General features: G+C 35.3%; 1 protein-coding gene across 1 annotated transcript; it reads left to right on the forward strand.

Moving 5' to 3' along the window:
• Nucleotides 1-5,486: 5,486 nt before the first annotated feature.
• Nucleotides 5,487-14,559, forward strand: LOC111516712 (myrosinase 1). The gene is made up of 9 exons (XM_074182774.1): nucleotides 5,487-5,643; nucleotides 5,730-5,815; nucleotides 6,749-6,949; nucleotides 9,595-9,972; nucleotides 10,255-10,349; nucleotides 10,595-10,891; nucleotides 13,575-13,712; nucleotides 14,218-14,324; nucleotides 14,377-14,559. The coding sequence occupies exons 1-9, from the start codon at nucleotides 5,594-5,596 to the stop codon at nucleotides 14,501-14,503; spliced, it is 1,479 nt and encodes a 492-aa protein (XP_074038875.1). The 5' UTR covers nucleotides 5,487-5,593; the 3' UTR covers nucleotides 14,504-14,559.
• Nucleotides 14,560-15,170: the final 611 nt, after the last annotated feature.

Consider the following 15,170-nt stretch of genomic DNA (forward strand, 5'->3'; position numbering starts at 1 on the left):
GGAGTAATTAATTCATTTTTGCAATAAAAAACAACACTGAACAGCAATCGAACTTTAATTCATAATGTATTTCTATTAAAAAATAAGAATAATACTTGTAATAAACAAAATGAAACTCAGGATCTTGGGATAGTATAGAAAACATAATTTCATTCACTCTCATTTCCAAGATCAGAACAATCACGACAAATATTGTTTTTTCTTATGGTACCCAGAAGAGTTAAGTTGAAATTTTTCTGCAAATTTTCAAGAAGCACCTCACTGGTAACCAATTGTCAACTGTAACATTTCTGCCTGTTCCTCTTATTGGTTCACAAAGTTTTTGAACAACATCTTTCGGCGAATTACTCACTGCAAAAGGTCCCTCAGGTTGCCGGCCAACATACACTTCCAAATTGGTCGTATAAAATGTTTTTGAATCGGCTAACGCAAACATTTTTATGCCATATCTAGCAGGTTTGCTGGGTATATATTGACGGAAACTACACCGCCCGCGAAATGCCTCGAGTTTTTCGTCAATGGTTACGTATTCAAACGGAGAGTAAGCAGTTTAACAATTATTGACGAAGTTATCAAATATTTCTCGAATGGGAGCAAGCTTGTCGTATTTCTTTCGTGCGTCACGTGTAGTTGAATCATCAAACCTTATATGTTGCAAGAGGAAACAAAATCTTTGTTTAGACATCGTAAGTCGAAATAGCTCTACTCCTGTACCATTTTTATCCCACAATTCCTCAAGATTCAGGCGACTAGACTTTAGATCTCTGCATAAATATACAAGACCGAGGAACGCCTTGGTTTCCAATAAATCGGTATCTTTAGCATCTCTTTTTCGTTGATAATGAACACGTTTTTCTTGTATTTGTTGATTTGTGTACTCCACAATTATATTCAAAATTCACACCAGGAAGATGTTTTATCAGGTTCTGTCTCCTAGTTCGTCCATGTCTGGGTATTGGAAATTTAGACCAAATGGTTGTATTGTCTTTTACTGTGGATGTTGGTCCCCGAATTGGAGTTTCATCATTTTAATCTTCTAGGTCTGAAATTTCTTGTTCTGTGTCACTATCGATATTTTGTGTCTCAAGAATATCCTCTTGTGTTTCGACATTATCCTCGTCTGAAACGTCATCTTCAAAATCAGCATCAGGCGTATCATTATCCATCAAACACTCTGACATGAGTTTTTCCAAATGCCTTTGTTCTTGTTCCCAGGAGCACATCTAAAATTTTTGGATGAATTGAACACATTTCAGAAATCAAATATTATAGACTTACCTTTGATGACAGCAATTACTGAAATCTCACTTCAAGTAAAAATAGGTACAAGAAAGGTCGCGCGCGGATTTTCACTCCGCAACTTGAAATAAGAATAGGTACAAGAAAGGTCGCGCGCGGAGTTTCACTCCGCAACGGACACAACACTGGAACAAATGCAACCACTGACCTGTGACTCTATACTGATCATTATCAAGATATTCCAGGAGACTGTCGTATCATGCATGCAAATGAAACTCTGAGATCCTTTATTTGGGTTTATTTTATTTGCTTCTCAATATATCACATCGACCTCACCTTCTTGACCTCTATCGAAGCTTGGAACATAACCCAACAGAGTTACAGACACAGGACACCAACAACCATGGAGTATGTAGAACATTATATTACAGAGACTACTGTTCTTGCAGCGCCGCCAACATGCTTATCAAAAAACTATCGCAAAAATGTTAAACTTGCGGAGTGACAGTCCGCGCGCGACCGTCTAAAGGTTAAAACACTTTTCTGCTGATATAATTTCCACCTTTTTACTTATTTCAGTTTTGTGAAGAGATTCCTGTCATCAAGCAATCATTTAAGCTGATGCCAGTTGATTATGAAGAAACCAGAAACACAATTCTGAATTTATTCGCTTTATTTGGGTTAATAATACCAAAATGTGGAAGATACCAAATCTCTGGAGATTCAGCTATCTTCTCAGCTATCTTACCATACTCGAAACTTCTAACCATGCTAATGTATTCAACGCATTCTTTCTGCTTTCTAACTCAACGTCAAGCATCTCTTGTTTTTTCTGAAGCAGCTCTTGTTCCAACTTCTACTTTTCAAGGGCAAATTGAAGTTCCACTTGCTGACGTCTTGATTCACTGTTCTTTGTTTTTGACATATTCCGACTTCTGCTACAATTGAAACTTCGAGAATTCGAAGGTATTAGATCAGATCAAAAGTTTCGCTCGTATCCGTCTTCAACAGTCTAATTTTACCTGTTTCAGTTGAGGAACTAAGAGACTTCAATATCACCGGACAAGACTTAACTTGAGAAGCTACTTTTTGAGTTCCTTACATATAATATTCATTGAGTACCATTGATACAGTTGAAATCGATATAAAATATAACAATATAAATCAATAAATGATATCGTAAGAAAAATTCAGACACATTTGAGCATTTGAAGGTGTTGTCCCTCTGTAATATTGAATATATCCAATTCACCGTTCACCGTTCCACAACCATATTCCAGCTCAGAACCAACAATGGTGTTTAAGAGTAACAAACAAGTATCGTGATTGAATTCACGACTAGATCTTAAGACAAAGCTCATTTTCCTATAACATTCATATAATAAGTATTCAATGTGCCGAGAGAAACTGAACACACCAGTAAAAATGATCCCGAGATCTTTCATCTCATTGATTCTCTTTAAATTGGTGTAATTAATAAATAGTCCTTGATAGTGGGTGACTTCTTTCGTGTGATACTCATTATTTTGCATTTAGCTTCGTTGAGAGATAGGTCAGATACTGAAAAGTAAGTAGATAGATTATTGAGATCATCTTGAAGCATGTCAGATTCTTTTTCGCTTTCGATTCTTCTAAAAAGCTTGAGATCATCGGCATATAACAAATAACACGAAGAGGAGAGGTCCCAAAATCGAGCCCTGCGGAACTCCCGAAGTAGCGATGAATTCGAACGAAGATAAGTTGTTGAACTGTATTCTGTTGGATAGATAGCACTGAAAAAAATCAAGTGTGTTGTTTGTGAGACCGAATGCTTTTGATTGCAGGATCAAAACTTCGTGGTTAACTCTGTCGAATGCCTTGGCCAAGTCAGTGTATGTAACGTCTATTTGATAGACATTTTTAATTCCATCCGTAACAAAGTTACTGCGGTAATGGTAGATTTATTACGAATAAAGCCATGCTGTTGGTCGATGATCACTGAATCCACGTGATTGTATACTTGATTATATATTACCCGTTCAAATATCTTCGACAAAGCTGGTAAGACTGTTATGGATCTGTAGTTTCTTACATCGTTCTTATTGCCGCTTTTGGGTATGGGGGTAACACTGCCAAATTTGGCAGAGTTAGTAACGAAGGACCATTTGTTTATTGATAATCTTGTCTAGAATTTCTTTATATCCGGCTCGAAGGACCATCAGTTGAATATTAATCTCGCCTAAAATGTATAGGATGTCTTTATATCATTAATAAATAACTTCGTTATTTTGTCAATTATTTTGTCAACTAATTTTCTGTTCATTGAATGGAACTGGCCAATACTTGATCAAAATCCATATCGAGACTAGGGGTTTTACAAAAAACGCGACACGTGTTTCACTATACAATAGCTTTCTCGAGCGCTCGATTTTGGATTCTGAATGGGAGAAAAATCATCAGATATGTGATTTCGAAATGTACGGTATGTTGAAATTAATAGAAACATGGTGTAAGGAACACTCACTGTCGATCAATCCCAAGAAGACTGAGATGGTCCTTTTCACCAGGAAAAGATGTTTATCGGGCTCAAAACCTCCCGAAATCTTCAAAAGCAAACTAAACTCTTCTGAAGATGTGAACTACCTTGGTACTATCCTCGACAGGAAGCTAACATGGTAAATTGGAGATACATGAAAATAACCAAAATTATGAAACACTCTCCCATAACCATGGATATAACACCAGATCTGGCGACTTATTGAAAATACACAAATTTCGTTTGACAACATCCGAAATGAATTCTTTAAACTTGAATTTATATAATAAAATTCCGTCAAAATTAAGAACTTTTAATTTTAATCAGTTCAAAATCAGAATGAAACAATATTTGAAATATAAATGTTTTCAAAGTGGTCAAGAATATTTACAAAATGATTTTGGACATTATTATAGTTGTATATAAAAATAATATATAAGAAGGACAAGTTTGTTGTTAATCTTGGTATAGAATTCTTGTAGCAGATTTACGATATTGCTAGCCTTTTTTAAAATTATATGTTTATGCTATATTTATTATTGATTTATATTTAATATATATATATATATATATATATATATATATATATATATATATATATATATATATATATATATATATATATAGTAGTTTGGTGGTATGATTTTGATACGAAGATACTACCCGGATCAATATGTAGACTATTCGGTACTATTTACTATAATCCCAATTTTTTACATTTTCACGTTGACTCCCATCGAGTACAGTAAAAAATAACAACAATATGTGTAGCAACAATGCAATTCCGTGTTTCAAGTTCCAGATCAGCAAATACCGTACTTGTGTCAAAATTGTGAGCTATCATCATAACTCTGCATTGTTCAATCCTGTGTTCTGTATTGTGCCTGTGAACTGTGGTTCTGTCATCTGTCAGTCAGTCAGCAGAACAGCATTTTCAACTTCTAACCTCACACCTCACCTTGAGAAATTACTTTTATTGTTTTGTCAAAATAAAAAGGAATATGGACAGGTAAAAATAAATTCTCGAATCTAGCTACTTGTTCATTCTATTGTGACAGAAACCTAATTGAAACAAAACACATTTGCAATCGTGAAAGAGCAATTTGAAGAAGGAAAAAGATACCTTTTTATCAAATGTTCTGATTATGATCTTTCTCTCAAGGAATATTTCTTAGTTTCCAGCAAATTTTTTACTCCATATATTTTCCGAATTTAAATGGATAACATTATTACACGTTTGGCATTACTGGCATTTGGTCTGAAATGACTTATGCGCATGTGCCATGCCTAGTCTTGCGCAGTACATTTTGGGTACTACTTTCTTGTAAATTTCGGTACTTTTTGAATTGACGTTGCGGCAGCACTGGTTCTGCCATGGCTGTGGAACGGATGAAAGCAGGACGAGTGAAGAATAAAAGGGTGGCTATGGCTTTTCGAGCGCTCGAGAAAGCTATTGTTTAGCAAAACACGTGTCGCGGTTTTTGTAAAACCCTTTATAGTGAAAATCATACATAAAGTGTATTAGTTAGTTTTAATTTTCTATTCATCATAATTTGAGGTAGTTTTACATCACTATCAGTTTATAAGACATGAAAATATTAAACAATATTTCGAATGAGTCAAACTATTTGAAAACTAACTTTTTTATACTATAGATTCAACTCTTCTCTAATTCAACTAACATACCCAAATGGAATTTTCCAATGATCACCTTCATGAAATTCAAATATCAATCATCTTGTCAGGTGTGATTATTTAAAACTTTCAATCACTCGAGATACATATAAGTAGTAGGATTTGATACTTTAGATCACATTGAGCCGAGTTTTTTCAACAATAATGCTTCGTTTCTATAGGTTTATATTTTGTGCAACGTTGCTGTCTATTGGGTGAGTTCAGAAATAACCTGAAGTAGACTACAAAAGGGTTTTTGAAATTTTGTACAGTAATTTAATGGTCTTTCTCCCGATTACAGTTCAGCTGACGATGCAAAATTGAACAACAAAAAGTTTCCTAAGAACTTTCTATTCGGAGCATCCACATCTGCCTTTCAAATCGAAGGTTAGTGGGAATATTTTGATCATGTATATTATAATATACAGTGTGTCCGCAAAGTATGGAATGAATTCAATATTTCCAAAACCAAAGGTCGTTTTACAAAAACTTGAAACACGTCGATTTTTATTTTTAATATTCTACATTTTACAATGAAATTTCATTACACAGGGTGATTCATATTAATGTGATGACGTCATCGGTAATTTTTTAAATGCAACACCCTGTATTTGGTCAGTTTTAGATAACTGATTTCGAAAAGGTATGATACTTGGGGTCTAACGGACAGAATTTGAAAGATGTCCTCTTAGAAAATAAATTTTATTCATATTTAATAAAAGTAGAAATTCATTTATTATTTTATATTTTTTCTGAAGAATAATTTAAAAATGGGAAAGTAATAAATACATGACTTTATTGTAAATGTTCGAACTGTAGTCCTTGCTGTATTTGACAGTAACCGTGCTAACAGTAACCGCTGCTAAAACAGACTACAGAATTCTACAATGGATCTTTACCGATATAAAAGGCCGGCTTCTCGTCCAGACAGCAGTTGAGTTTAGAAAGAGAATCGAGCGGTTAAACAAGGAATTCAAATAGTGGAGATAAATTAAGCGTTAGTTGGATATAAATTAGTTTGTGATAGTGAAATATTGTTAGAAATAAATTTATTTAAGACAGTTAATTCTTCAATTTGTTACAATAAAGTTTTTTTAATACCATACACTACATATTCGAACTGCTTCTTAGACTGGAAAAAACGCTGGCAGAAGTGTATTATATCTAGGTGGGTCTACTTTGAAGGTGACAAAATAAAATAATCGAGAAAAATGAAAATTCGCCTTATTTTTTTTAACAGACAGCGTATATTATAACATTTGTGACTTTGATCGATAAAAAAAGAACGTGTCACTTCTGTCAAAAACCGATCTCTTTCAGGAGCATGGAACTTAGATGGAAAAACCGAAAGTACATGTGATAAAACATTCAACAAACAACCCTCTATAGTCATTGATGGATCAGATGCCACAGTTGCTTGCGACTCGTACCATAAATACAAGGAAGATGTCGCTATTCTCAGAGAATTGGGAGTCGACCACTATAGGTTTTCTCTGGCATGGACCCGGATACTGCCGACTGGTAAGTAAACCTTTCTTGAACGTTCCCTTGAAGGGAAACAACAGTCCTTCCATTTATTTGATAAATATAATAAGTTCCTCCTCTTCTCAAGTATTTTCAAATGGATATCTGAATTATAAACCTCTACTCAATGTCCTAGTGCAGGGGTCTCTAAACTTTGAAGTCTTCGGGCCATAATGATTTTTTCGGTTTGTTCCAAGGGCCTCAACTATATTTCTAGACTAGGATAGTCGCAAAGTGCGTGACCTAAGCAAACTTACGCTTTTTTGCATTTCAATTATTATTGTGTATTGTGACACTTAACGACATCTAGTGGCGAGTAGTGATACTATGTACTATCTTTTTCAGCTACCCGCTAGGTGGCATTAGGCGTAATTAAATATTTGGAATTACCGCGTTGGTTCGAGAAAGTTCTGGTTCTAGCTAGTGTATTCCGATTACCTCGAAATGACAATAATAATTGCATATAAAAAGGCTAGCGGCGCAACTGCGAGTTAGTCTGCGTAGGAAAGGCGAAGGAAGCGAAACTGTCTGTTGTGAAATAAAGTAACACCCGTCAATAAAAGTATTTTGATTTGACTTATTGTTTTTATGTGTGATTTGTTAGTATGGAAAAGAAGCAAAAAATCGACAGTGAATGCAGAACGTTCTAAGAAAAATGGAACTTTCAGTATTTTGTGATTGAGTCCAGTAATAAGGCGCTATGTTTAATTTGTAATGAAACCATAGCTGTTCTCAAAGACTATAACATTAAACGACACTATGAATCGAAACATTTTCAAAGTTACTCCAAGTATACAGGAAGTTTGCGGAAGGAAAAATTTGAAGCTTTGAAACGCGGACTCAAATCGCAGCAATCTTTGTTTACCAAAGCGAATACTGAACAAGAATCTGCAACTCGCGCCAGCTTTCGTGTGGCTCTTGAAATCGGAAAACGTGGCAAACCATTCACCGATGGAGAAATGATAAAAGAATGCTTGATTGCAGTAGCCGAAGAAATATGCCCCGAAAAGGTAAATTTATTTAAAAGTATCAGTTTGTCAGCAAACACCGTGGCTCGGAGGGTGCAAGACATCGCAGAAAATATATCATCTCAACTGTCTGACAAAAATGGACATCATCAGTGGATTTCTCTAGCAATGGATGAGTCAACGGATGTGTCAGATACTGCTCAGGTGTTGATTTTTATTCGCGGAGTAGATAAAAGCTATGAAGTGTATGAAGAACTTCTTGATATTGATAGTATTCACGGCACGACAACTGGGACATATATTTTTGTGGGAGTTGAAAATGCCATTAATAAAAAGAACCTTCGATGGAGAAATTTGAAATCTATAACAACTGATGGAGGCAAAAATATGTATGGTAAAAATAAAGGCGTGGTTGCACTTGTGTCAAAGGCTGTAGAAAATGATGGTGGTTCAAAACCACCAGTCTTACATTGTATTATTCATCAACAGTCCTTGTGCGGAAAATGTTTGGATATATCTGAAGTTCTAAAACCAGTCATATCAGTTGTTGACTTCATCAGATCCACTGGGCTGAATTATAACATAGTGAATGGATATGGAAGTTAGCCTTCTATGTCGATTTGACAAATCATATGAACTAATTGCATTTGAGATTGCAAGGAGAAAATCATCTTCTCCCTGATTTATACACCAATATCAAATCCTTCAGGCAGAAAATAATACTATTTCAATCGCAATTATGTAAAAACTGTTTCACACATTTTGAAACATGTGAAATATTCAGCCACACTACAGAGACTAAATTTCCCGTCAATTTTGCAACCGAAACTTTGAGTGCTTTGAAGATAAATTTTGATACTCGTTTTTCAGATTTTGATGTCATTGCGAATGAAATTAAGCTTTTTCAAAATCCTTTTGAATCTGACATTGAAACTCTGGCTCCAGAAGTCCAAATGGAAATTATTGATTTACGGTGCAGTGATATGCTTAAGAACAAATATCAAAATTCATCTTTGTTGGAATTTTATAAGAGTCTTCCACTGGTACAATTTGATAATTTGCATAAATTTGCTCGTGGGTTGTTTTCTGTGTTTGGTACTACTTACTTGTGTGAAAAAACGTTTTCCAAGATGAAGTAAGTACACAAAGAATGTTCACAGATCTCAATTAACCGATGAGCATCTTAAATCTCTTTTGATAATTGGTACAAGTAAAATTGATCCACAACTACAAAGTATTGTCGGTGGAAAATCGCAATTACATAAATCTCATTAGTGTTTTTGTTTTACTGTGATTCATTTAAATTATTTGTTAGTTATTAATATGCTTAAACTTAGATACTCAAGCTAAGTTTTCTTTGTCATCATTTCTGTCGTTAAGTTTCACCTTGCAAGTAGATAAAACCGAGTAATTATCATTCTGTGTTTTCTTCTTCAACTTATCACAGCAATAGTCACAACAATTAGGTAATCATTGGCTGTCGCGGGCCAAATTGATGACAGTAAATCAGTGTCTGTCGCGGGCCGGATTGATGACACTGGCGGGCCGGATTTGGCCCGCGGGCCGTAGTTTGGAGACCCCTGTCCTAGTGTATTAATGAACGGATGTTCTGGTTGATTCCGCAAATGAAATAATTTCAATACATTCACCATCTCACCAGCTTTTAAATTCTAGGTTATGCGAACGAAATCAATGAAGCAGGCGTGAAATATTACAAGAACCTCATTCGAGAGCTCAAGATCAATCAAATCCAACCTATAGTAACACTTTATCACTATGATTTGCCGCAATCCTTACAAGATAAAGGCGGCTTTTCGAATCCTTTGTTTCCCGAGTGGTTTGCCAACTATTCCAGGGTTTGTTTCGAACTATTTGGTGATGATGTCTCTTACTGGCTTACAATTAACGAACCTTACCCGATATGTTCGATGGGTTCGCTTTCTGGGCCTTTTGTTGAAGGGATAGACACCTATATATGCGCTTTGAGGTATTTGACAGCTCACGCTGCAATTTGGCATGTGTACGATACAGAGTTTAGGAGTAAACAGAAAGGTCAGTTGAAATTTAGTAAACCTTTTACAAAAATTATCATTCCAATACTTTTTCCTTGCAAATAATTTTTTTGTTGATTTGAATTTGGTTCTGATTTCACATATTCGATGTTATAACGAAGATCTATTTATTCACCTCCATTCATCTACTCATTTTCAAACAGACAGATAAATAATATGTAAACAGCCCTACTGTAATAATGTTTGCTTCACTCCAAATGGGAAAACAACTGTCACTATAATTGCGTTACCATTTCCTAACCTTTCATTTTGTTTTTATCAGGTAGAGTGGCGATGGTTTTGAACGGTGAATGGGCGGAGCCAGCTTCAAACACCACAGACGATATCACCGCAGCTGAAACTAGAATGCAATTCATGGTAAGTTCGAAGTTTCCTTTTCATCAATTGTCAGTAAAATCTATCATCTTATGATCAACAACTGTTGATGGTTTCGTCTTAGATTATTAAGTTTCCTTTGTAGTATTTCTTTTGTGTTTCAACCGTGAAGAATTGGGGAGTTTTGTATCTTTTGTCTTTAAGCTGTGAAATGCCTCTTTTTCCAATTTTACACTCGCAAGGATCGAGTTCACTCTCCACTAAATTGATGTTACCGTTTCTTCCAGTGGGGAATTTTTGCACATCCCCTCTACTACGGAGACTGGCCCGAGATAATGAAAACTAGAATTGCCATGAGAAGCAAGCTCGAGGGTTTCAACCAGTCTCGATTGCCGGAGATGACTCAGGAGGAGATTAACTACATCAAAGGAACCAATGACTTCTTTGCGTTGAACTCTTATACAACCGTTTTGGTTAAGGCAATCCAAGAACCCGAAATATCTTCTCCCAACAGTACTAAAGATATTGGAGTTTTCGCTTACCAACGAGACGATTGGTTATCTTCTTCAGCGTCATGGTTGAAAGTTAGTATATATTAGCCTCAATTACCATTATCATCAACATTATCAATGAAATGATTCAACACTTATAAGACATGACCTGTCTTATGAAATCATAAACAAAAATATTTAACCTAACCTTGCCTATTACACAACACAACAAAGTTTTTGTTTCGGGGTTGAAATTAGATGATTTTAATGTATTTCCACGTGTTAAAACCGAAAGTGACCATAAAAATTATATATTAGCTCTTGTTTTCAAGATATAGTATCATTATATTATATATATGTATATTGAGTTTTCAACAAATGAAATATTTCATCACCAACAGTTGGTACACATGTTTGTTTACATAACACCCCTCTCATCAGCTGTTCTTAAGTAGTAAACATAACCTATGTGAGTTTGTCAATTGTACGTACGTGGTTGCTATTGAAATTATCGTGTGAAGTTGATTTTTAAATTAATTTAAGTGCTGATCTGAAATGCCTCGAAAGTGTGTGAATTCTGTCGATAGCTTTTGCTATAAATGTGGTGAAATAACATTTAAGGCTCAGAAACGTAAAATGACACCTATCGTTAAGACAGCCTATGAACATTATTTTGGTGTGAAAGTTGGGGACCAAGATAAATCATGGGCTCCTCATATATGTTGTAATTCTTGTTCCGTCATATTGCGAGAGTGACTGAAAAATAAAAACCGGGCAATGACTTTTGCAGTACCTATGGTTTGGCGTGAGCCTACCAATCATACAGACGACTGTTATTTCTGCTTAACTCCTCCCATTAAGCAAGGTTTATCTATGAAGAAAAGAGGAACGGTTTACCCTAATCTCCCATTTGCTCTTCGGCCTGTACCACACTCAGACAATTTGCCAGTCCCTTCTCCACCCCAAAACTATGAAATTTTAGAGGAAGGTGATGAAGACTGTTTAGAAGGAGCAACCCATCCTTCTACATCCTATGACCCTGATTTTGAGGTAAGCGATAGGTCTAGTGATCCGCACAGAATCAGTCAAGCAGAGTTGAGTGACCTTATAAGAGATCTTCGCTTGTCTAAGGAAAAGGCTGAGCTGTTAGGGTCAAGACTACAACAGTGGAATCTTCTAAAACATGATGTGAAAATATCTCAGTACAGACAGCGTCAAGATTTGCTTCCTTTTTTTGAGAAAAAAGAAAACCTCGTAGTTTGTTCTGATGTTAATGGTTTGATGGACTGCTTGAATTTGGATCACACTCCATCTGAATGGAGACTGTTTATAGACTCTTCAAAACTAAGCTTAAAAGCTGTACTTCTGCATAATGGAAATCAGCTACCCTCTATTCCTATAGGTCATGCAGTTCACATGAAGGAAACGTATATAAATATGAAAACACTTCTCCAATCAATCAAATATGAACAACACAAGTGGCACATCTGTGGTGATCTGAAAGTCATTGCTATACTCCTAGGAATGCAATTAGGGTTCACCAAGTACTGTTGTTTTTTGTGTCTGTGGGACAGTCGGGATAGAAAATCTCACTATAAAAAAATGAACTGGCCTACACGAGACCTAAACCCTAATGAGAAAAATGTAGTTTACGAGCCTCTTGTAGATCCTAAGGATGTTCTCCTTCCCCCATTACATATTAAGTTGGGACTAATGAAAAACTTTGTGAAGGCCATGGACCAGGAAGGACAAGCTTTTAAGTACTTGAGAGCAAAGTTTCCCAGGTTGAGTGATGCTAAAGTCAAGGAAGGCATCTTTATTGGGCCTCAAATCCGTGAAATCGTAAATGATCCTGCTTTTGACATGATTTTAACAGGAAATGAAAAAAGAGCCTGGGAAGCCTTTAAGGGGGTTGTACATGGGTTTTTAGGTAACAAAAGAGATGATAACTTCACAGCATTGGTTAAAGAGCTTCTTCAAGCTTACTACCAATTTAGATGCAACATGTCCTTAAAAATTCATTTTCTTCACTCTCATCTTAATTTCTTCCCACAAAACTGTGGAGCTGTGAGTGACGAACATGGAGAAAGATTCCATCAAGACATTGCCTTAATGGAACAGAGATATCAGGGCCGTTGGAATGAAGCAATGCTTGCAGACTACTGCTGGTCTGTGTGTAGGGATGCTCCAAAAGTGTTTTATAAAAGACAAGCTAAACGACAGCGACCTTACAATGAATCGGATGGACTTAATTGAAATTTGGTGGTACAAACTTCTTTTAATTGTCAAAACACTAAGAATAATGTTTTTTTTTATTAATTTTGTACTTGAAATATTCTAAAAGAAACATAACAATATTGTTTTATGTACTTTCACTTTTCACGTATAGTATAACTACTCTTTAAGATTAAGTACTGTGTATCTCAAAAACCAGAGCTAATAAAAATTTTTCATTATTATTTTCATTTTTATCACCCCAAAATTAGTAGAAATTGACTAATTTAGTAGAGGAAACATTCGAAAAATATTTTTTTGTTGTGTTGTGATCTTTCCGTTGAGCTGTGCAAGTTGTAAACGCCTTGTGTGGGATAAACATAACCTCAAATCAGTGAACGCCAATAATATCAATAGTTAGCAATTAGTCCAGTTATTTTTGAACCCCTAGAAGAAGAATTTTCTTCAGTTTAGTAGGAAAAAGAGTCTGTACTAAACGGTTTTTGAAGCTTTTTATATATTATTTGTGAAACAATCTGGCAACATTTTTCTTCTTGCACAGTTTGTTCCCTGGGGAATGCGAAAGTTACTGAAATGGATCAAAGACGAATATTACAATCCGAATATAATAATAACAGAGAATGGATGGGCTGACAGCACAGACCAGTTGGATGATAAAGTCAGAGAGAGTTATATCAAGGTAAGGTTATTAATGTATTCATAGAATTGAAGTTCATAACCTGTTAATTGTTAGAAACCGACTAATCTCGAATGATATGAGAATTTCTTGCGATCTGCGATCAGTAGATCACGATGATTTCTATAACCTACATAAATAAACTATTTATTGGTCTTGGAGTTTGAAGCTGGGTATATGTCCAAGGACAAAGCCCAAAAACACACACTAGTCAACAAAAAAACATTGAGAATGTGATGGATCTGTGATCACAGAACATGAAACTTAAAATTATTCAAAGATTTGTCACAAACCATACGTGTACCTGTACTAACTAATTTTGGAGAGTGTGAAATACGAGTCTTTCAACAATCTTAGTAGTTGTTTGTAGATATTTCAAATCTCCCCTTTGATTTGCTGACAGAGAAGATAGTGCGACTTTCAAACTGAGGAAGCTACTGGCGCGAAACGCGTTCTTATTGAAATAAAAGTGTGAAAATTCTTTCATTATTATCAAATATCTTTTCAGGAGTATTTGAGTAATATACGAGACGCTATGGATGAGGATGAAGTTAACGTTATGGCCTATTCTGTTTGGAGTTTGATGGATAATTTCGAGTGGGTTTCTGGATACACGTGAGTTAACTGACATTTTCACTCAATATAGTACATTTTTTTGTCTTTTCAGCGCAAAATTTGGTATTACGTATGTAGATTTTAACAGCCCGAATAGGACTCGGACAAGGAAAAACTCTTCTTATTATTACGAAAAAGTTTGCAAGACTCACTGTCTTGTAGAAAAATGTGAGGACTGAAAATGTAACTGTGTATTAGTTGAATTTTTGAGGTTATAAATATTTTTTAAATCGAATTGTTTTTGTCAAAAAGTTACTTCGTCAGTACGGTCAATGTATTTTTGCAAATTATGTCTACGACATAATCTGCGCTACGCATCCAAGAGAGAAGAAGAACACCAATGGCATATATAGAAGTTGTTACCAACCGAATCGGAAATATTCTGAAGGAGAAAATTGTTATTCTTATTTATTGTTCTGTGTAATCGAAATTGGCCTTTTAATTATTTGTATGGTTGCAATACTGGTTTAGTTAGTTTCTCTGACATATGTCATAAGTTAGTCGTTGTAGAGTTGTAGATGTATCGCTCATGTTTGAATTTCATCCATGTTTTGTCTTGTTTATTTAACAAGAAATATATTAATATTGTGCAATTGGTGTTGATGTTTATTGACCTCTCAGCGGACGCTGCGTTGTGTAAACCAACTCTGCTCAACAAAAATTACCACCGGCTCAACCACGTTTCTTAACTATAGTCCGTTCATAATTTGTTGATAGCTCACTGCAAGTTTGACCCTCATTAGAGAACTGAAATACAGAGAGGACAGCTAATATGATATAATAACGAAAACCAAACTAAAACTGGCAGTTTAAGATGTTTTCGACTAACCCACCTTGTATCTGAAG

Source organism: Leptinotarsa decemlineata, unplaced genomic scaffold (genome assembly GCF_025532065.1).
Source record: "Leptinotarsa decemlineata unplaced genomic scaffold, Ldec_3_MD MMD2_tig00026328_RagTag_RagTag, whole genome shotgun sequence".
Lineage (NCBI taxonomy): Eukaryota > Metazoa > Arthropoda > Insecta > Coleoptera > Chrysomelidae > Leptinotarsa > Leptinotarsa decemlineata.

Excerpts from the sequence above, each read along its gene's own strand:
- LOC111516712 (XM_074182774.1), top strand. The coding sequence starts at position 5,594 with ATGCTTCGTTTCTATAGGTTTATATTTTGTGCAACGTTGCTGTCTATT. Across the intron at positions 5,644-5,729 it reads GCAACGTTGCTGTCTATTGG|TTCAGCTGACGATGCAAAAT; the intron begins GTGAGTTCAGAA and ends TCCCGATTACAG. Across the intron at positions 10,892-13,574 it reads CTTCAGCGTCATGGTTGAAA|TTTGTTCCCTGGGGAATGCG; the intron begins GTTAGTATATAT and ends CTTCTTGCACAG.